We start from the raw sequence: 21,992 nt of genomic DNA, 5'->3' as shown, positions 1-21,992 counted from the left end.
ATAAGGGGAATGGAACAGCTCCCCTATGAGGAAAGACTAAAGAGGTTAGGACTTTTCAGCTTGGAGAAGAGATGACTGAAGGGGATATGATAGAGGTGTTTAAAATTATGAGAGGTCTAGAACTGGTAGTTGTGAGTTGGGTTTTTACTCTTTCAGATAATAGACTGGGGGGCACTCCATGAAGTTAGCATGTGGCACATTTAAAACTAATCGGAGAAAGTTCTTTTTCACTCAACGCACAATTAAACTCTGGAATTTATTGCCAGAAAATGTGGTTAGTGCAGTTAGTATAGCTGTTTTAAAAAAGGATTGGATAAGTTCTTGGAGGAGAAGTCCATTACCTGCTATTAAGTTCACTTAGAGAATAGCCACTGCCATTAGCAATGGTAACATGGAATAGACTTAGTTTTTGGGTACTTGCCAGGTTCTTATGGCCTGGATTGGCCATTGTTGGTAACAGGATGCTGGGGCTTGATGGACCCTTGGTCTGACCCAGTATGGCATATTCTTATGTTCTTTTTCTAGCCTCTGTTTCTCAGCTTTGGAGAAGTTGAATAAAGATTAAAAAAACAAAAAAAAGAAAAACTTAAGGCAGTAGCACAGCTCTGCTGTGTAGGCAGCTTCCTCATTGTTTTGGTGGTTGTGTTTGTGGGAGGTGTGTTTGTACTGAGGTAGGGCCACGCAGTCGCATCTCAGCTGGCTCGGATTGTGTGCTGGATGTTTGGAGGATGGGGAGGGCTCGTCTGAGGGCCCAGCAGGCATGAAAAAGCATTGGAGGACCATTGCTACTGCTTCTGCAGCACTCGGGGTTCAAGCTGGGGTGCTGATACCTTCCTGATTAGTGTGGGAATGGTGCCCAGTTTGGGTTTGCTTTTGTCCCCTCCCCCGATGGGGAAGTTCCCCATGCCTGTCTCCAGCCCGTTCTGTTTCCAGGTGCAACCAGGGGGACTCTGAGGAGGAAGGAAGCCCCATGATGGTCCCTAGCTCCTATCCTGCAGGGGCTGGAGCATCAAGACTCTTCTCGTGGATTTTGTGTTGCATGAGGCTTATCTTGCCAAGCAGCAAGAAGCTTGTGCTGGTAGTGATTCATGGTCCCAGCCACCGCAAGAGGGTGCTGTAGGATCAAGGCAGGATTGTTCTATCAGGAAACATGTTTCCACTGACCAGAGATTGTTGGGTGGTCCTTCAGGATCAGGCTGAGGTGGGGATGAGTCGATACTTCGGTGATGCTCCCGTGGGGATGGAGAGCCTCCTGGCCAGGATATATCGGTGGTTCCCTGTCTGTACCCGGATCAGCCCAGACTCCTGGGTTTTACCTCCCCTCCAGCAGGTGGAGACAGACCAATTTCTGTGGACTCTGTCGTATACCCCTGAGGTGCCACCTAGAGTCTGTATTCTTCTGTCTCCAGCAGGTGGAAGAGGTGCTTCCCTGTAGTCTGGTATTTATTTGTTGGTTTTTGTCAGGATTCGGCTTGGTTTTCATATTGTGGTAGGTCCTGATGGTTAATCAGGGGTCAGGTTGTGAGTGTTAGGCTCCTTTCCCCATTAGCCTCCTAGGGAGTTGTCTAGTCCTGGTGGGGCCATCCCCCCCCTGGTATTTCAGGCTCAGGAGCAGAGGGTTGAGGACCCTGTAACTGCCTGCTGAAGGTGGTGCTGAGGGTCTTGGGCTCCCACCTTCAGTTAGCCCCTGCACAGTTTTCAAAGAATTTGATTAAAATACTGTGCCTTTAAATTCTCCTGTTCTGCCGGCCTTGCTTTCTCTCAGTGGGTGTTGTACTGTGCGATCCATTTCAGACCGCAGACAGCTCCTGATCGGGTAGGCCTTTGCTTTCACGTCTCCTCTCTCCGGCTGGGCTAAATTTAGGCTGCTGCTCATGCTGTGTGGTGCGGCCTGTACCACATGCGGCAGCGTGCACGGCTTTCCCGGGCCGGCATCTGCACAGCGTGCTTGGGTGGGGGGGGAGAGGGGGTTCCTCGGGGGTTGCTGCCCCAGCGAATTTGAAAGGCAATGCCTCCCGATCGTGTCAGGGAGCTGGCGTTCCAATTTTCTCTGCAGGCCCTGGACCCATTCCTGCTTAGCATGGTAACAGGCCATTTTAAGAACCATGCATGAGAGGACAGGATAGCACTGCTGTGGGGAAAGGGCTTCTGCCTCCCCCGTTGTCTCCGTGGCCTTGTGCACCGGGAGGAGCCGGTTTGGCTGGGGCTGCAGAGGGCGACAAGGGAGAAGACTCCGATGGGTCTTCGTCATTCACCTCAGATTTTGTGCTTCTAATGCACAAAGCTTTCAATGCTCGCAGAACTGGTAAGCTGCAGGGGCACAAAGCTCGCAAGGTACCTGCATCGTCGGGGTCAGGGGGAGGTTCCTCTTTGGCCCGAAAGCAGGTCCGGGCGTCAAAGTGAAACTGCTTGGTTAAAATAAAAGCCCCCTGCATTTAAGTCTACCAGCTTGTGGTGGTTTGTTTTCAGGGTGAGAGTACACTTTTTCACTTGGCCATAGATGCCAAATGGCCTGGCTACAGCTCTGCCATTCAAACACTAGTACTCGGACAGGCCTTAAAACTAGTAAAAGGCAGATTTAAAATATATTGTAGGAAGTGTGTGTGTGTGTGTAACTCTGTGCACAATCATGCTCTGAGATCTCTTTCCAGAAGATGTAGTTAAGGCAACTAACATAGTGGGGTTCAAAAGAGGGTTGGACAAACTCCTGAAGGAAAAGTCTCTAAGCAGTTGTTTGGGAATGAAACGGCTCAACTATTTGGGATCTGCTAGGAACTTGTGACCTGGACTGGCCACTGTCTGAGACAGGATGCTGGGCTTCATGGACCTTGAGCTGATCCAGAATGGCATTTGTCGCTCTAAGTTATATTGCTGAAGCCTCTGACTTCCATAGCAGAAAGGGCTTAGGGTAATTGATTCTTCCTAGTACTAGCATAGGAACCACAGTCTGTAGATCTAGCATTGGATTGTCCTCATATCTCCTGACCCTTTCTGAAAGGGAACAATGCTTGAGATTCTCCCTGGACAAGCAGGATTGTAGTCCTCACATGGGTGACATCAGATGGAGCCCTGTCACGGAATACTTTTGTCAGTTTCTAGAACTTTGACTGGCACACTGAGCATATCACTTCAGTTCCCCCCCCACGCAGCAATTTGCCTCGCGGTTAGGAGCTCTGAGAAATTTCCTCAAGGAAATATTTGAAGTTTACCTTCATAAAATCACCCTCACCAGGGTCCCCCATCGCACTCCATTCCCTCCGCTCGGTAAGTGCTTTTCCCGCGGTTGGTGCCAGTCACCAACTGCGCACCCGCCATTTTTTTCGGCATGGCAACCGGGTTCAGAAAATGCCCAGAGTGCCCGCGGACCATGTCCATCATGGTCCCGCATAATGTTTGTGTTCTGTGCTTAGGTCCCTCACACGATGTATTGATGCCCCAGTTGTGTACAAATGACCCCCATGGCATCAACAGTCTAAGTCACTGCAATGAGACTGCCTCAATGGACCCTAAAATCTGTGGTACCAAGCCACTTTCGTCCCTAGTCCACATAACCAATTAGCTTGGTCTGTCCCTTGCTTGGTGGATACACAAAGCCAACTTACAAACAGGTCTTCCCCCCTCAGGTGACCTTAACCACAGACTCCTCCAACCTAGATTGGGGAGCCCATGTCAAAGGCCTTCAAACCCAAGGGACTTGGACAAAAGCCGAAGTGACCTATCAAATCAACTTTCTAGAGCTTTGAGTGATGCAGTATGCCCTTTATGCAGTCGGGGACTGCCTATCCAACAAGGTTGTCTTGATTGAAACAGACAACCAGGTATCAATGTGGTACCTGAACAAACAGGGGGGCATGGGCTCTCATCTGCTCTGCCAAGAAGCAGTGCAGATTTGGGCATGGGCCCTGTCGCACTCAATTGTACTGCGAGCCACTTACCTGGCAGGCACACAGAATGCAGTGGTGGATCACCTCAGCTGAAGTTTCCAGCCTCACAAGTGGTCTCTAGATCCCTCTGTTGCGGGCAGAATCTTCCACCAGTGGGGTCAGCCGGAGATCAACCTCTTTGCATCCAGCCAGAACCGCAAAGTGGAACGCTTTTGCTTCCTACACAGGGACCGAAGAGCACCAACCATGGATGCCTTCGCTCGCCCCTGGAACACAGGCCTGCTATATGCATCTCCTCTGATTCCTCTAAGCAAGACTCTTGTGACGCTACAACAGGACCGAGGCTTAAAGATACTCATAGCCCCCTGTTGGCCACACCAAGTCTGGTTTCCCATACTTCTAGACCTCTGTCCAGGAACCCATTCACCTGGGCATGGTGCCCAATCTCATAATACAGAATCACGGCAAGTTGTGCCACCCGAACCTCTAGACCCTGTCGGCCTGGATGTTGAAAGGTTGATACTACTAAAAAAAAAGGTTGAGGTGTTGTATCTCAAGTCTTCGAGGCTTCACAAAAGCCTTCCATGCAGAAATCTTACCACTCTAAATGGAAGAGATTCACTGTGTGGTGCACACAGAAGGGCTTTGATCCCTTTTCTTGCCCCATAGCAGCACTCTTAGATTATCTCTGGTAACTCTCAGAATCTAGTCTCCAGACTCTATCCATCAGAGTACACCTTAGTGCCATCTTGGCTTATCAAGGAGTAGGAGATGCCCCGATAATGGCTCAACCCCTTGTGAGTCGCTTCATGAGGCTTACTACAACTTAAGTCTCCTCTACGACCACCGGTCGTGGCATGGGACCTCGACATCGTACTTGCATGGCTCATGCATCCTCCTTTTGAGCTCCTGCAAACTCAGATATCTTACATGGAAAGTTCTTTTCCTAGTAGCCATCATGTCTGCTCGCAGGGTAAGTGAGTTACAGGCCCTTGTGACCTACTCGCCCTTCACAAGGTTCCTCCATGACTGACTGACTGCATGGTTCTCTGCACTCACCCGACATAAGGTGGTATCAGATTTCCACTTAACTCTGTCCATAGTCTTGCCCACTCCTTTCCAAGGCCTCACACCTTGGACTGTTAGCATGCACTTGCATTTTATTTAGACCGCACTACAGCCCACAGGAAGTCCACCCAACTCCTTTGTTTTTTTGTTTGTTTTTGTTTTTTTTGACAAACAAGCTTGGAGTTGCGGTGGGCAAGCAGACTCTCTCCAACTGTTTGGCAGACTGCACATTACATTCTGCTACCAGCAAGCAGGCCTTCTACTTGAGGGATGAGTGAAGGTGCACTCGGTCAGGGCCATGGCAATGTTAGTAGCACACTACTGTTCAGTACCAATTGCAGACATCTGCAAGGCTGCGACGTGGAGAGCTCTCCACACCTTTGCAGCCCATTACTGCTTTGACAAGGCTGGACGACAAGACTCAGTCTTTGGCCAGTCTGTCCTATGGAGCTTATTCCCAGTGTGAAACCCAACTCGTCTTACCTCAACACGCTGTGAATTTCAGGCTGCTCATGGCCAAGAGCACCCCAATTCTTGTGCCTGTTGCACATGTTCGGTGCTGCTTGGCCTCAAACGTATGACTCAGCCTGTAGCTTGCTATTCACCCACATGTGAGCACTACCATACCGCTTGTCCTGGGAGAAAGAGTTGCTTACCTGTAACAGGTTCTCCCAGGACAGCAGGATGTTGGTCCTCATGAAACCCACCCACCACCCCGTGGAGTTGGTTTCAATACAGTTTTCTTTTTCTTTTTCGCTCGTACTTTTTGCTACAAATGAGACTGAAAGGGGACACCTTGTGGCCCCAGGGTTAGTGGCATGCTGGGCATGCTTAGTGTGCCAGTCAAAGTTCTAGAAACTTTGACAAACGAATTCAGTGACAGGGCTCCATCTGATGTCACCCACATGAGTGCTAACATCCTGCTGTCCTGGGAGAGCACCTGTTACAGGTAAGCAATTCTGCTTTCCCCAAACCCCCATTTCCTCATTGTGTAAATCCATCATTGGAATACAGGTAAGGGGACTGAAAAGCTGCCTACTCAGATGTCAAGGAATGACAAAATGCTCGCTTTTTGGTTTCCTCCTTCTCACTTTCTCATTCAGTGGTGAGATATAAGTGCTCAGCTGTTTAGAATATTCTGTATAGGAGACATTCTGCACAGTAAAAGATGGGCTGAAATGTTTCCACCTGCTGTGCACACTCTTGGTTTTTATCCCCTGTGGTATGTTTGGCTAGTTGGCTTTGTTTTTGGCTGAGGGTCTAACTTCACAATTTTGAGGTACATGTAGAGCTTTAGTGATTTTGGGTGCTGTTGGGATTTCACACTAGGCTTGTAATCCAAGGCAGTTTTATAGCAAGTCTGATTCAGCCATGTACCCTATGCTTAAGATTGGGATGAATTGTTCAGTCCCTTCCCTCCTGAAGACAGATGTTTAGTGCTCTTGGCAAGCTATTCTTGGGCATAGATTATAGTACAATGCTTGGCTGGTGGAAAGAGGCTTTGTGAGAATGCAACACTTCTTAGAACTTGTTTCCAATATTCAGCACAGATATGTTCTCCAAACATGTCCTTTATTGAAGTAGAGTGACACAAACTGAAAGTATAGTGTAAGGTATGGGCACATGACACCATTCTGATATTGGAGTAAACTGTTTTCAGTTCTGTTCTTTGCATAAATAGAAAGTTTTTTTTGCAGCTTTCTCAAGATCTTCTCTAAATACTATTTCAGCACCTTTTGGACAAAATGAATGAGCATCTGTGCAAAACTGCCACCCGCCTGTCCACCCTGACACTACTGGGCCATGTGATCAGACGCCAGCCGTCCTGGAAACACAAGCTGTTGCATGCACCAATCCTTCTCTCATTACTCAAGTGTCTCAAGGTACAAACATGCCAGCACCACAAAGGAAGGGGGAGGGGGGGCTGGAAATATGGGGAGCTATGAAACCTGACCCAGATTCTCCTAAACATTTACCTGGGAATGCTTTCTTGGAAAATCCAGCAAGGCTTTATTTAGTTTTAATTTTTATATTTGTCTCAAAACTGAGGTAGCTGTAATAACTTTTCCCTGTACGTACCTGGATCAGTCCAGACCCTGGGTTATGTCACCAATCCAGCAGAGGGAGACAGAGAAAACATTCTAATGACTCTGATGTATACCCTGGAGCACCACCTGCAGTCAATCAGTATTTCTCAGTCTCCCAGCAGAGGTGGATGTTCCTAACCCCTGTAGTCTGTGATAGTTTATTTTTTAGTCAGGTAGTTTAGGAGTTAATTTTTTGCAGACTTTCTTTTTCTTTTGAAGAGAGCCTGTTCCTTTCATTTAAGTTTATTTAAAAAAAAAAAAAAATTTTCTTCACAGCCATTTCACTGCCTCCCGGGAGGTTGCCAAGTCCTGGGAGGACTATCCCTCCTGGTTTTTGAGGCTGCCAGAGTTGGGGAGGTTTTGAACCCAGCAACCACTCCTGGCAGGGGTGATACCTGGGGGCCCAGCTCACTCACTCTACTTGGAGCAGCTTCTGGAGGCCTTGGTGTTTGTCAGGTAAAAAATAAAAATAATTCTTCACAGCTGAATCGTTGTTTACTTACCTTTTGGTGTTTGGTGGGCCCGTGCCTCTGTTTTTCGCCGGGGTTTCTTTCAGTTTTTTAGTTTATTTTGTACCATTTTTTCTTTATAATGCCGCAAGGTGCGGCCTGCCGCGCTTGTGGAGATGCGCACGCGTGTCTCTCCGGGGAGGAAGGCTCATCAAGCTTGCCGATAACAAAAGGGACTCTGCCACTTCGCGCAGCCCCAAAACCTCGGCCCAGCTGCTCTCCTGCCCCGGACTCATTTTGCTGCAGTGCTGGAACTGAGGCACTATTCAGGGTGTTTCTGACCCGCCTCCACTGTTGCCACAGCCGGCGGTCCCTGGGGGGAACAAGCCGCGCAAAACAGGGCCATATTTATCAGCTGAAAGCCTGGAGGAGATTTCGGATTCTTCCTCTTCTGCCTTTTCAGGGGATTTTCTTCTCTTTTTTTCTTCGCAAAGCTTACAAATCTAAGAAATTTCATAAGAGACATAAGTCTCATCTGAACAGAGGTAAAGGGCTAGTTCCACGGATTTGGGAGTGGGGTCAGCTCCGAAGCATCCCCTTCATCCGGATCAGACTATTTTTTTCTTCTTCAGATGATTCTGAACATGGCTCTTTGCCTATCCCGGACAAGTCCTTGCCAGAGGGGGATTTAAATGAAGACCCTGCTTTGAGTATTAGTTCAGACCCTCATGTTGCGGATGGGAATGACCCCAAAGTAGTCCGCCTGTTTAGAAGAGAGGAACTTAGTCCCTTAATTCCAGCAATTTTACTGGAATTGGGTCTCGAGGCTCCAGTGAAGGATTCTCGGATGGGTGGCATTGACCCAGTGTTGCTTGGCCTTAGAGGTCCCACGACATTTCCTTTTCATCTTTCTCTCACTGACCTTATGTACCAGGAGTGGGATACTCCTGAGTTGGGGCTTAAGGTAGCACGAGCCATGGAAAAATTGTATCCATTACCTGAGGAAGCTCTGGAAATTTTAAAATTTTCTAAGGTGGATGCCGCTGTTTCAGCAGACACTAAGAAAACAACTATTCTAGTAACTGGGGTACAGCTCTTAAAGATCTCCAAGATCGTAAGCTGGAGGTTCAGCTTAAGCAAATTTTTGAGGTTTCTGCTCTTGGTGTGCGGGCGGCCATGTGTAGTAGCTTGGCTTTGCGAGCTGGACTGATGGGTCAAGGCTTTACAAAACAATTCTTCCCTCTCTGAAGAGGAAGTTGCTCAGGCTGGTAGACTGGAAGCTACAGTTGCTTATAGTGCAGATGCTTTATATGATCTCATTAGGACCTCGGCTCGCTCTGTCATTGCTTCTGTATCAGCTAGCAGACTTCTCTGGTTGAGGAATTGGTCTGCAGATGCATCCTCCAAAGCTCAATTAGGGGCTTTACCCTTTAAGGGAAAATTATTTGGTAAGGAATTGGAAGATTTAATTTTGTCCCTAGGGGAAAATAAGATTCACAAATTGCCAGAGGACTGTCCTAGACCTAGAAGCTCTTGTTCATCTCGCTCTCTTTTTCGGTCTAACAGAAGATTTCGTCCTTCTCATCCGTCAGCTCCTCCGGCTAAACAGTCTTCAGATAGACAACAGAATTGGTCTCAGTCCTTTCGTGGCCGCCGCTTTGGTAGACCTGGAACTTCCCAAGTCTCAGGAGGCACAGTCTGTCCAATGAGAAGGCCTGTCCTTTCTCCGGTTCCCGTCATAGGGGGCGGGCTGTCTCTGTTTTACGGAGAATAGGCCAGATGTACATCGGATCAATGGGTTCTGTCGGTGATAAATCAAGGTTACGCTTTAGATTTTGTTCAGCGGCTTCACCACCTGTTCCTAATTTCAGTGTTCTTCCCTACAAAAGCATCTCATAATCAAGACTCGCTACAGCGTTTAAGCGACCTAGGAGCTATAGTTCCAGTTCCAACATCGGAAAGGTCGTTATTCAATTTTCTTCATCATTCCCAAAAAGGAAGGAACCTTTCGTCTCATTCTCGATCTCAAAAGGGTCAACCATTGTCTAAGGATTCCATAGTTCCGGATGGAGACGCTTCGGTTCACAGAGGAGAATTTCTAGCATCTCTTGACCTCACCAAAGCTTATCTTCATATCTGCATTTGATCCAATCATCAGAAGTTTCTCAGGTTTTGCATTCTAGGGCAACATTATCAATTCAGGGCTCTCCCGTTCGGATTAGTCACAGCTCCCAGAACATTTACCAAGATAATGGTTGTGGTGGCCGCTCAACTCAGGAAGGAGGGCCTGTTGGTACATCCGTACCTGGACAACTGGTTGATTCGAGCGAAGTCGGAATCTCTTTGTTATCAGACAATCAACAGGGTAATCAGCCTTTTGCAGTCTCTAGGCTGGGTGATCAACGAAGACAAGTCACCTATTACCTTCCCAATCTCTGGAGTTTTTGGGTGCACGGTTCGACACTCTTCAAGGGATAGTGTTCCTTCCGGAGCATCGCCTTCTCAAGCTTCAATCACAAATTCGAGACTTAGTCTATTCCTATTTCTTGTGTGCAGGATTACTTGATAGTTTTAGGTTCAATGACCTCTACTCTGGAGTTGTTTCCTGGGCCTTTGCGCACATGAGACCACTTCAGTCTGCATTGCTTTCATGCTGGAATCTGGTTTTGGAACTATACCACCTTCCCCTTCCAGAGACTGCTCGTTCCAGCCTAGATTGGTTACAGACAGTGAATCTGTAACAACTTGTACCGCCTGAGATTCCGGAATGGACTGTGGTCACTACCAACACCAGTCTTTCAGGCTGGGGAGCAGTATGTCGGAATACATCTGTTCAGGGTCGGTGGTCCAAAGAGGAAGCACAGTGGTCGATCAATCTTTGAGACCAGAACGGTTCGTTTAGCCTTAATCTCTCTTCAACCTCTCCTTTGCAGGAAGTCAGTAGGGTTCTTTCCGACAATGCGACCACAGTAGCGTACATCAACCGTCAGGGAGGAACCCGAAGCTTCCTGGTAGCTCAGGAAGCAAAACAGCTGATCGCCTGGGCAGAGCAACATCTGCTCAGCATCGCAGCCTCACACATTGCCAGGGTGGACAACATTCAAGCAGACTTTCTCAGTCTGCATCATCTCGACCCAGACAAGTGGGAACTGTGCGAGGAAGCCTATCAAATGATATGCAACAGATGGTCCACTCCGGCAATGGATCTCATGGCCACATTTCAGAATGCCAAAGCCCCTCTGTTCTTCAGCCACAGGAGGGAAAGAGGAGCGGAAGGAGTAGATGCTCTGGTACTTCCTTGGCCAAGGGATGTTCTTCTCTACCTGTTCCCTCCCTGGCATCTGAGCGGCAAGGTTCTGCGTCGGATAGAAGTACAACAAGTCGACATTGTCTTAGTGGCTCCGGAGTGGCCACGCCATCCGTGGTTCGCGGACCTGGTCAGACTAGCACTGGACGGTTCCCTTCGATTTCGAGATCTTCCGTGCCTTCTGTCTCAGGGTCCAGTTTGTTTGGAAGAGGTCGAGTGCTTTTCTCTAGCAGCATGGCTTTTGAGAGGCGTCAGTTAAAGAATAAAGGTTATTCAGATGCTGTAATGACTACTTTATTGCGTTCTAGAAAACCTTCTACAGCTTTGGCTTATGCAAGGGTGTGGAAGGTTTTTGAATCTTGGTGTAATGAGCATCAAGTAGATCCAGTTCACTCTTCTGTATCCAATATTTTATCTTTTTTACAAGATGGTTTGTCCTGTAGTTCCTTACGGGTACAAGTGGAAGCACTTGGATGTTTTCATGGTAAGGTTCAGGGATTATCCTTGGCTGTGCATCCAGATGTAGCGCGTTTTCTCAAAGGTATGCAACATCTATGTCCTCCATTTCGGAATCCTTGTCCTGCTTAGAGTTTGAATTTGGTTCTTAGGGCTCTGTGTTCGGCTCCCTTTGAACCCCTTAATCATGCGACTTTGAAGGATCTCACATTGAAGGTGGTGTTTCTTATGGCCATTTCTTCAGCTCGTTGAATTTCAGAGTTGCAGGCCTGGTCTTGCAGAGAGCCTTTTCTTAGAATTTCTGATACAGGAATTTCATTACGGACTGTACCATCTTTTTTACCTAAGGTAGTATCTTCTTTCCATTTAAATCGGTCCATAGAGCTTCCGGCTTTTCAGTCTTTAGATCATTTGGATCCTTCCTCTAGGGATCTTAAATTGGATGTACGACTAGCTCTGTTGCGTTATCTTGAAGTTACAATTTTCGATTGTCTGATCATTTGTTTTGTGGAGTGGCCCTCGCAAAGGTCATAAGGTTTCGAAGGCTACAGTTGCTCATTGGTTAAAAGACAATTCGTTCAGCTTATCTTCTAGCTCGTCGTGACCTTCCTGAAGGGTTGAGAGCTCATTCTACTAGGTCACAGGCTACCTCTTGGGCAGAATGTCTGTTTCTCCTCAGGAGATTTGTAAAGAAGCGACTTGGAAGTCGTTACATACTTTTGCTCGTCATTACCGCTTGGATGTTCACACTCCAATTTCGGCAGCCTTCGGAGAGAGTGTTCTCCAAGCGGGACTCTCTGGGTCCCACCCTAATTGAATCAGCTCTGGTACATCCCAGGGTCTGGACTGATCCAGGTACATACAGGGAAAGGAAAATTGGTTCTTACCTGCTAATTTTCGTTCCTGTAGTATCATGGATCAGTCCAGACGCCTACCCTTTGTCTGTGTATTATATTTATCTTTTCGGAGAGTCCGCTCGTTCACTGTTTGGGTGATTAAATCGCCTTTTCATGCTGTCTATTTTTCTTAATATTTTCTTGTTCCCAAGATTTTTTTTTTTGGGATTCTGCTTCCATTTAGGATTTGTGAGTTGGAAATTCGTTCTCCTGTTTAGATAGCTAGTTAATGTTAGTAGTTAAATTTCTGCTTTGATACTGGTCAATACTGATTGACTGCAGGTGGTGCTCCAGGGTATACGTCAGTCATTAGAATGTTTTCTCTGCCTACCTCTGGATTGGTGACATAACCCAGGGTCTGGACTGATCCATGGTACTATAGGAACAAAAATTAGCAGGTAAGAACCAATTTTCCTTTTGTGAATTTGCTGTTTTTCTAAGGACAGGCTGCATACTAACAGCTCTATTTTAATTGAACCCTATGTAGGTGCACATTCTATCAGTTTGAGATTTAAGCCTCCTGTGTACCCTGCTCTTTGTCCCATGTACTACCATGTGGAAGTTCATTTGAGAACTGTATTTTGTTTGGGCAATTTTTTAAAACTTGTAAACCATTCTTTCCTCGCATGCATAAACCTTAATCTCCCAATAATCCAGAGGTTGCAGTGGCTTTACACAGGGTATGGGACACTGAACGTGGTTTAGGTTGTAGCCTAGTATAAGGATCCTTTTGGTCTCTTGGTTTTCTGGACACCTATATCTGCTTCTCTAATGTGGGAGGTGGTTTGGTAATCTGATTTGTCGTCTTCTCATCAGTAATGCTTTGCTTATTGGCTTAAAATCAGGTGTGATTACACTCTAATAAGGGGGGAGGGGAAGAAAATAAAACATGGCTTATTCTTGCCTGCTTTTCTTTCCTCTTTCCAGACTGACACAGATGTTGTAGTCCTTACCACAGGAATCCTAGTGTTAATTACTATGCTGCCAATGATCCCGCAGTCGGGGAAACAGTACCTATATGACTTTTTTGATATCTTTGGTCGTCTGTCATCCTGGTGCCTGAAGAACCCAGGTGAGGGGGGGGGGGGTGTTTCTTGTATTCAGTCTGTCTTTGTTTTTTTCCATAACGTAAATGGCAAACTCTGAAAACAGCTCTGCACTAGTTGGGATTCCAGGGCTTCTGCACTGGCCAAATAGAACAAGGTTACCAGGTTCTAAAGGATCTGTAACACATGGGTTCAAGAGATTATACTTGTGAAGCGTGTAACAAAATAAATTCCTTCTTCCTCCCCAACTTTCACTGCCACTAAGCCACTTTCTGTGGGGTAGTTTCTTCAAATGGTTTATTTTGCACATACCTTGACAGGAATGAACCTCATTTGTAAGCCATGACATGTTGAAGATCTCATTCTTTCACACTTACTGCTAATGCTTTTCTTAATACTTTCATTTCTTAGCATCCAGTTAGATGAATCCAGAACAAGTGGGTTATGCATCTCTACCAGCAGATGGAGACAGAGCAAACTGATGAATATATATCCTTGCAGTGACATCAGCCTGCCAGTATTCAGTCTCCGCCATAAAATGGCCACAGAATACTTGTTGGCTTATATTGTGAAGCACTGGGCTTATCTAATCATAGGTTGCTAAAACACTTAATATGCACCATCCAGAGCTAAATCTGAATTGCAGACACTGAAGTGAGAACTAGTGCATGCACTTATCTTAATCCACATGACAACTGATAACGTTAACAGTCCTGAAGTATATTACATGTCATCACCACGGTTCCCGGTAATATATGGGGTCCCTAAGATTCATAAGACCCTGGTTAATCCACCTTGCAGACCTATAGTTCCCTGTACGTACCCGGATCAGTCCAGACACCTGGGTTGTGACTCCGCACCAGCAGATGGAGACAGAGTAAAACTCGTCGGGCTCCCTACATATAGTAAGGTGCCACCCACAGCCCCTCAGTCTTTCTCTGTCTCCAGCAGATGGGGCAGGTCCACCCACAGTCTCTGGGATCCCTGGGTGGGGGTTTTTGTCCTTAGTTATTCAGGGATTGTTTAAAAAAAAAAAGGAAAAGGTACAAGAATTTTCAGAAGAAAGAAGAAAAGTCTCCCAGGGGGGTGGGGAAGGTTCTGAGAGGACCATCCCCCCCTGGTTGAGGCCGCTGCGAGGGGTTGAGGACCTGGCCAAGGTAGGCAGCAGCGTCGGGGGTGACACCGGGGAGCCCGGTTCACTCACCCCCGCCGGGAGCAGAAGATCAGGACGGGACAGCGGCACAGCTTGTAAAAAAAAAAAAAAAAAAAAAAAAACAGCCGGGACTTTGTTTTTCAGCGGTGCCGTTTTGTCTCTGTTCCCTCGCTCGTTCTGCCTCGGTCTCGCTCGGGGGCTTAGCGGGAGGGGGGCGATTAAGTTTGTTTTTTAATTTTTGCCTTTTTCCCGCCAAAGGGCACCGTCAGGGCCGGGGGATGCCGCGAGGGACGGTCTGCCGCGCGTGCGGCTCAGCGCGCGCACGGGTTTCGCGCGACGGCGTTTGTACCATTAGCGTCTCCGGGGGTGAGGGACCCTCGGGGGGAGGTCGGCCTCGGGGGGCGCGATCGCCGCCGCGCGCCGCACAGGTCGAAGTGAGTGTGGCTGCCCTGTTCCCGCTGAGCACGGGAACGGCGGCCATTTTAGTCAGTCAGGGCTGCCACGAGGAGGGCCGTCAGTAATGGCGGTCAGCCTCACCCGCTTTTGCCACAACAACGAGCCCCCGGGGGGGCTGGGGACCAGAGTATGGAGGAGGCCTCCTCAGATTCGGAGGCCTCGTTCTCGGCGGATTTTTCGTTATTTTTGCGCAAGCTCATGCAATACAAAAGTTCCCGGAAGAAGCAGGAAGGTCGAAGGCTTCCGGGGGCGCGGAGGGGTCTTCGCAGCCCCGGAAGAGGACGGCGCGAGAGAGGTCTCAGAAAGGCCCTCCGAAAGAAAAGTGGCGGCCGCGTGAAGAGCCGCAGGACTCAGACACGGAGTCTACCTCCTCGGAGGGGGAGGTGTCCTCAAGGGCCCCAGGAGGGGCTGAAGGACACGAGGATGAGGGGCCAGTCCCGCCGGGCGCTGGCAAGGGGACGCAAGAGACGGATGGCGATGACCCTAAGGTGGTTCGCCTGTTTAGAAGAGTGACTTGGAAGTCGTTACATACTTTCACTAGACATTATCGCCTGGATGTTCAGGTGGCGGATTCTGGGGGGTTTGGAGGGAGAGTGATCCGAGCGGGACTCTCTGCTTCCCACCCTCGATAATTGGCTCTGGTACATCCCAGGTGTCTGGACTGATCCGGGTACGTACAGGGAAAGGAAAATTAGTTCTTACCTGATAATTTTCGTTCCTGTAGTACCACGGATCAGTCCAGGCTCCCGTCCTATGTCTGATTTTGTGCTGAAGATACAGAGTCCGCTCGGTTGGATTCAATTTTTGTTATTACTCATGTTGTAGTACCGTTCTCCCCTGGTTCGGGCTGTTCTGTTTCTCGCCGGGGGTTTTGAATTGGCCTGCATTGAGGGTCATTTACTTAGTCAGGCAGTTCTTGCTTTGACATTACGTAAGACTGAGGGGCTGTGGGTGGCACCTTACTATATGTAGGGAGCCCGAGTTTTACTCTGTCTCCATCTGCTGGTGCGGAGTCACAACCCAGGTGTCTGGACTGATCCGTGGTACTACAGGAACGAAAATTATCAGGTAAGAACTAATTTTCCTTTTCTGCCAGTGGCTCCATCTTAGAACCACTAGCTAAATTTGTAGACCTCGTCTTCAAACAGTTAAGAATTCAGAGTCTTACATCCAAGACACCTCTGACATGCTTAGCAAACTTACCACAGTTCAAAATGTCTCCAGTAGTTGGTTTTTAGTCAGTTTAGACGTTGAGGCACTATATACAAATGTTCCCCAAACAGATGCCCTACAACTGGTCCAAGAAGTCATTGACAGCAGAATGAGACCACAACATATTCCATCAGAATTTTTAATTTCACTCACTGAGTTTATATTCAACTTTTTTTTTTTTCATTAGAACAGAAATTCTACCTTCAGACCCATGGCATGGCAATGGGCTCCCCATTGCCCCTGATGTGGCTAACTTGTACGTTACTAAATTTGAGGAAGAGCATGTATATAAGTTTCAGTTCATCCTTCTGTGGTCAAGCTACATAGACGATATATTCTTCATTTGGACTCAAACGAAGAACTAATTTTACAATTCCATCAATGGCTCAATCAAGTCAATCTTAAGTTTAGTCTCACCTACAACTTGAATCAACTAGCTTTCCTTGATATTCAAATCAAGAAAACCGACCAGGGCATTTGCACCACTAATTTAGAAAAACGACTGACAAACAATTATCTCCGGTTTGAGTCACTACCCCCGACATTTTAAAGAAGGCCTTCCAGTGGGCCAATTTTTTCGGATTCGAAGATTGTGTTCAGATATTCATGAATTCCATAAACAAGCTGATCATTTACATAATAGGTTCCTAGAAAAAGGATATCCCACCCATGTTATTCAAAGAGCATATAAGAGCCATTTTTTCTGACAGGGAGCAATTACTTCAGTATAAGCAAAAAATGATGCTCCCAGTCTTATCTGCATTTTACAATATACAGATTTTTACATCCCATATCAAATCAGCCATTTTAAACAATTGGCACGTATTAAGCCCACTCGCTATTTTTCAAGATCCTCCCATGTTTGCATACTCATGTGGCACCTATATCAAACAGAGTGGTAAGGGCGGCCCCTCTGATTAGTTCTTATTTACAACAAGCTGGACAAACACCATGTGGTAATTGTTCTTTTTGCTGTCGGGCACATGTCTGTAATAGTTGGGAAAGATCCTCATACTGGGATTCAAATTATCAGCAAACACGCAGTGAATTGCAATACTGAATTTGTAATGTCTTGCAATGCTAGTATGAAAAAATCTACGTAGGACGTACTAAACGCAGAATTCGTATTCGACTCACTGAACATCGTAGCAGGATCAATCAAGATATGAAAGCTCCAGTTGTACAACATTGTATTTCACATGCACACTCACTTGATGATTTGAAGTGGGCCATTCTTGAACATATTCCCCCACATTGGAGCGGCAGGGATCATACCACCTTGTTGAACTACAAGGAAAATCAATGGATCTTCAAGTTACGCTCAGTAGAACCCAAGGGCTGAATGAAAAAGTAGAATGGCTCACATTAGTTTGAATAACATTTCTGATGACATCGGTTTTGCCGGTTTTTCTTCAGCGAATTTGTTTGAACAACATTAGTTCGAATATTTTTCATGACATCTGTTTTGCCGTTTTTAACCACCTGCCAAATGGCCGCGTTTGACGTCATAGACCTTTTTTGATATTCCTTGTCGAGGTATATCCCCTGCTACATCTGTCTCCATTTATGGCCATCTCCATATTTGTAGTGCCAGACGTCATTTCCGGTCACTGTTCGGCAATCGAAGGAATCCCTTTAAATTCGGTGTCTTCGCGGCGCACAAGCTGTCAGCTGTGGAACGGAACGCTAGTAGGCTGCGTATTGATAGCGCACGTAAGTACCCATATTATTGGACAGTAATTTTTCACAAGTATCGCTGCTCAACTAATATTACCATTCTCCTCAAATTGTCATTTCCCCAGCGCATAGAGCAGATGTTGCTTCTAGTTCAATGGACTGACCAAATATAACCAAGTTTTGATTTCCAAGTCCTGTGCTATTGCAATATATAAGCCGGCAGGCATCCTATAAGAACTTTGTTTTCTACGCAGAATTTGACAGACGACTTGTTATCACCTGGAGTAATAGACTCCGAAACACTGTGGTGAGGAGGATATACTTCAGGACTGTTTTCGTCAGTGGACCCCAAACCTGTCCTGCAGGGCCACCAGCCAGTCGGGTTTTTGGGATATCCTCAATGAATATGCATGAGAGAATTTGCATGCACTGCCTCCATAACATGCAAATTCTCTCTCATGCATATTCATTGAGGATATCCCAAAAACCCGACTGGCTGGTGGCCCTCCAGGACAGGTTTGGGGACCACTGGTTTACGTTATCCGTTGTCATGTGGATTAAGATAAGTGCATGCACTAGTTCTTTCACTTCAGTGTCTGCACTTCAGATTTAGCCCTGGATGGTGCATATTAAGTGTTTTAGCAACCTATGATTAGATAAGCCCAGTGCTTCACGGGCTTCATAAAATAAGCCAACAAGCATTCTGTGGCCATTTTATGACTGTTGCACTATACACTTCTATAGAGTTCCTGACACAGCTGAATCTCTATTGTGATTAGTTTCTCTTTTTTGGCTTTGTTTTGGGTTTTCAATTATAGTATTCAGTCTCCAGCAGATGGATGTATATCTCCCCTCTGGGCATTGCTTCATTTTAAAGCAGGGCTTCCCAAGCCTGTCCTGGGGACCCCACAGCCAGTCGGGCTTTCAGTATATCCACAATGAATATGTATGAGATACATTTGCATACCATGGAGACTTAGTATATGCAAATGTATCTCATACATATTCATTGTGGATATACTGAAAACCCGACTGGCTGTGGGGTCCCCAGGACAGGTTTGGGAAGCCCTGTTTTACAGAAGAGGAAAATGAATGAAAATTTGCCCCGCTCTCCTGCAGTGATAACAAATGGTCCCTCCCATAGTTGAGAATTCCTGAGGTGATTTCCATGGCTCCTCGGATGAGTACCTTGCTCAGTTTAGCTGATTTGTCTGCTAGTGTGGACTTAGCTGCTTGAGCAGTTGGAAGGCAGTGGGTGCAGGAAGCAAAGTGCGGTGGTGACGGCACATGCCCTCTCCCACCACAGCCGGAGACTCACTGTACTCACCAGAGCTCAGCCTTCCCTGGCTAAGTTTAAAAAAGAAAAAAAAATACAGGGACTTAAAGAGGTTTTTTTTTTGTTGAGCAGGGCTCCCTCCTCCCCCTGTCTCCGTACTTGGCACGCTGGTCTGACGTTCGTCCCTCTCTGTGGGATGTCTAGTTATGGGCAGCCTGGCAGGTTGAGCAGCTTTTTTAGGCTAGGTCCCGTTCTGAGGCTTTTCACTGCATCACGTGGTTGGCCGCAATGGCATTTCATGCTTCTTTCTAAAGCTGCCCTCTACAGGATTGTTGATCCAGCGTGTGCGTCGAGCTGTGTATCCAAAAACTGGGGGCACAAGTCAGGCCTTGTAGTCTGTGCGTCCATGTTAAATGATGCTGTAGTGACTGCACGCTTACCTTTAAGCACACAGTACCACTTGTGTGCAGGTCAGTTTTTGTGTGCTTATTTTTTTTTTGATCCCTGGGTAGGTGCTCACACCTATGCATCTAAATGTTGAATGCATAACTTTTGGGTGCCTAGGTTAAGCGTGCAAACAAAAAAAAAAAACCAGCTAGATGCACACCTTCAGCCACTGCTCAGCACACTGTCAGCCGTAATGGCACCTTTACCTAAGTGTCCTTTCTCTTTGCATTGCTTGTTATATTTGGGTGTCTCAACCAGAAGTGCTCACTAATTGTGCCAGCGCTGTTTGGATGCTCTTCCTCTGACTTTACTAAGCCTGCTTCTTCCCAGCTGGATGTGCATCTGGGTAAAGATGACTCATGTGGGGGGCACCTTACTTTGGAATTCCCCTAACTGGTTCCTCAGTAGGGCAAAGTAGCTCAGTGAGTACACTTTTTAGGTTCCTTCTAGTCTGGATACTTCTACTTTTTTCATGGGTAGAAATTTTCCAGGGGTTGCAGTCCTCAGCCTTGTCCAATGCTGCTAGAGCAGAGATGCAGGTAGGAACCTTGCCTGGACCTTCTGTTAAGCATCGGAGTACTCCTAGAGCAGCAGTGGGACCTCCTAGGTAGAGCTCCAGATGGCACGGATGATAACTCTGTTCCTGCTTCTCTTGAGGATGGTGAAAGTCCCCCTGGATTAGAACTGTTATGGTTCTTAGAGATGAACTACCAGCTCTGATTTCCCAGACCTTGAAAATGCTTGGAGTTCCTGAGGCAGATTTAGTATCTGAGACACAGAAATCTCATTTTGTTTTCCTTGCATAACGTCTCTTGGCTTTTCCCTCATGATGGAGGCCATTCAAGAATTGATCTTGAGTGGGGCACCCCAGAGGCTAATTTCAAAGGGAATCTGGTTTTGGAAGGCCTATACCCTCTGGATCCAGTGGTAAGAGAGCACTTGCAGTTTCCAAAGGTAGATGCATTTGTGTGTTGTGCAGTCTCCCAGCGGGCCACTCCTGTGGAAGGAGGAGCAGCCTTGAAGGATGCTCATGATAAAGGTTTCGACTATCCTTAAGCAGTGGTGATGACTACCTTGCAGATCGTTTCTTGTTCTTTGGTAGCTCGTTCTTGTTTGCTTCTCTCCCAGGAGGTGGTTGACTCTGGGGTAAACTGCAGGGCAGTTATGGAACCAACTGCTGCCTTCTTGGCAGATGCGAGCTGTGACTTGGTTCACCCTTCAGCCAGAAGGGTGGCTTTGATAGTGGCCAGGCATCGGTTGTGGTTGAGAAATTGATCAGCTGATGGTACCTCTAAGGCTAACCTCACCAAATTACCCTTTAATGGCTCACTTTTGTTTGGCAACAAGTTGGAGGAACTGGCCAATAAGTCGGGTGAGTCTCTGGTTCCTTGTCTTCCAGAGGATATGAAGCAGGCGCAGTGCTCATTTTAACATGAGATGTCATGGTAGAGGATCCAAGCATTTTCAGCCTTTCAGAGGACTCGACCCTTCGATAGGTCTCAGTCCTTTTGAGCCCGACAACCCAGAAGAGGTGCGGGTTTGAGTAGTGGAACCTCCCAAGGCTCCCAATGAAGGTTTGCTGACCCACTCCCGGGAGCAGGAGATTGAGGGATGCCTCTCTTATCAGAGGTGGGTTAAAATCACAGGATCAGGTGATACGGGAAGGATATGCGATGGAGATTTGCAGTGTTCCTTGGGACATATTCATGGAGTCTCCCTGCCACTCCCCATAGAAAAAGCAGGTACTGGAGGGTACATTGGCAGGGCTGTGGTCCCAGTGCCCACGTCTCAAGAAAATATGGGGTGATATTCCATTCATTTCATTGTGCCAAAGGAGGAGGTCTCTTCATCCCATTCTGGACCTCAAGGGCTTCAACAGTCATCTGTGAGTGAAGCATTTTCGCATGGAGACATTGCGCTCAATGACCACGGCAGTGCAGTTGGGAATTTATGACCTCTGGATCTGTCAGAGGTCATCTCCACATTCCCATCTGACTAGAACATAAACACTTCTGTGGTTTCGCAGTTCAGGGACACCACTTTCAGTTCTGGGCACTGCCTTTTGGTCTGGCCACCGCTCCCAGAACCTTTTACAAGGTAATGGTTGTAGTTGCAGAGTTGAGAGAGGATGGAATCCTAGTACTCCCATATTTGGATGACTGACCGATCCACACCAACTCACTGGAAGAGAGCCATCTGGTGACTCACAAGGTGATTTCCCTGTTGCGGGTGCTCGGTTGAGTGGTGAACCTAGCCAAGAGCAGTCTTCAGCATAATCAGTTACTGGAATACCTGGGGGTTAGGTTTGACACAATGCACACAATGCCGGAAGCTCACATTCAGAAGCTGCTAGCTCAACTCTCTGAACACTTTGTGCCCAACCTTTTGGTCTTACCTGCAGGTCTTTGGCTTATTGGTGGCGAATCTGGAAGTGGTACCTTAGGCGAGGGTGCATGTGTCCTCTTCAGTGCTCCCTGCTGTGTCTGAAATCAGCAATCTCAGGACTATTCCATTCGATTCCACCTGCTGAATGAGGTCTCCTCCCAACTGCTGTGGTGGCTGCAGGCAGATCTACAGA

At 47.2% G+C, this 21,992-nt stretch overlaps 1 protein-coding gene across 3 annotated transcripts in view; it reads left to right on the top strand.

Moving 5' to 3' along the window:
* The window catches only part of TSC1 (TSC complex subunit 1), a 178,302-nt gene that overhangs the window by 8,494 nt on the left and 147,816 nt on the right, over positions 1–21,992 (top strand). For all 3 annotated transcript variants that reach the window (XM_029611266.1, XM_029611268.1, XM_029611267.1), the window contains exons 4-5: positions 6,683–6,835; positions 13,075–13,219. In XM_029611266.1, coding sequence (XP_029467126.1) covers positions 6,683–6,835; positions 13,075–13,219 — 298 coding nt within the window. The remainder of the gene's footprint in view (positions 1–6,682; positions 6,836–13,074; positions 13,220–21,992) is intronic.

The sequence above is a fragment of the Rhinatrema bivittatum genome, chromosome 8, assembly GCF_901001135.1.
Source record: "Rhinatrema bivittatum chromosome 8, aRhiBiv1.1, whole genome shotgun sequence".
Classification (NCBI taxonomy): domain Eukaryota; kingdom Metazoa; phylum Chordata; class Amphibia; order Gymnophiona; family Rhinatrematidae; genus Rhinatrema; species Rhinatrema bivittatum.
Note: the sequence above shows the minus strand (reverse complement) of the source record. Positions and strands in the feature narration are given on the sequence as shown.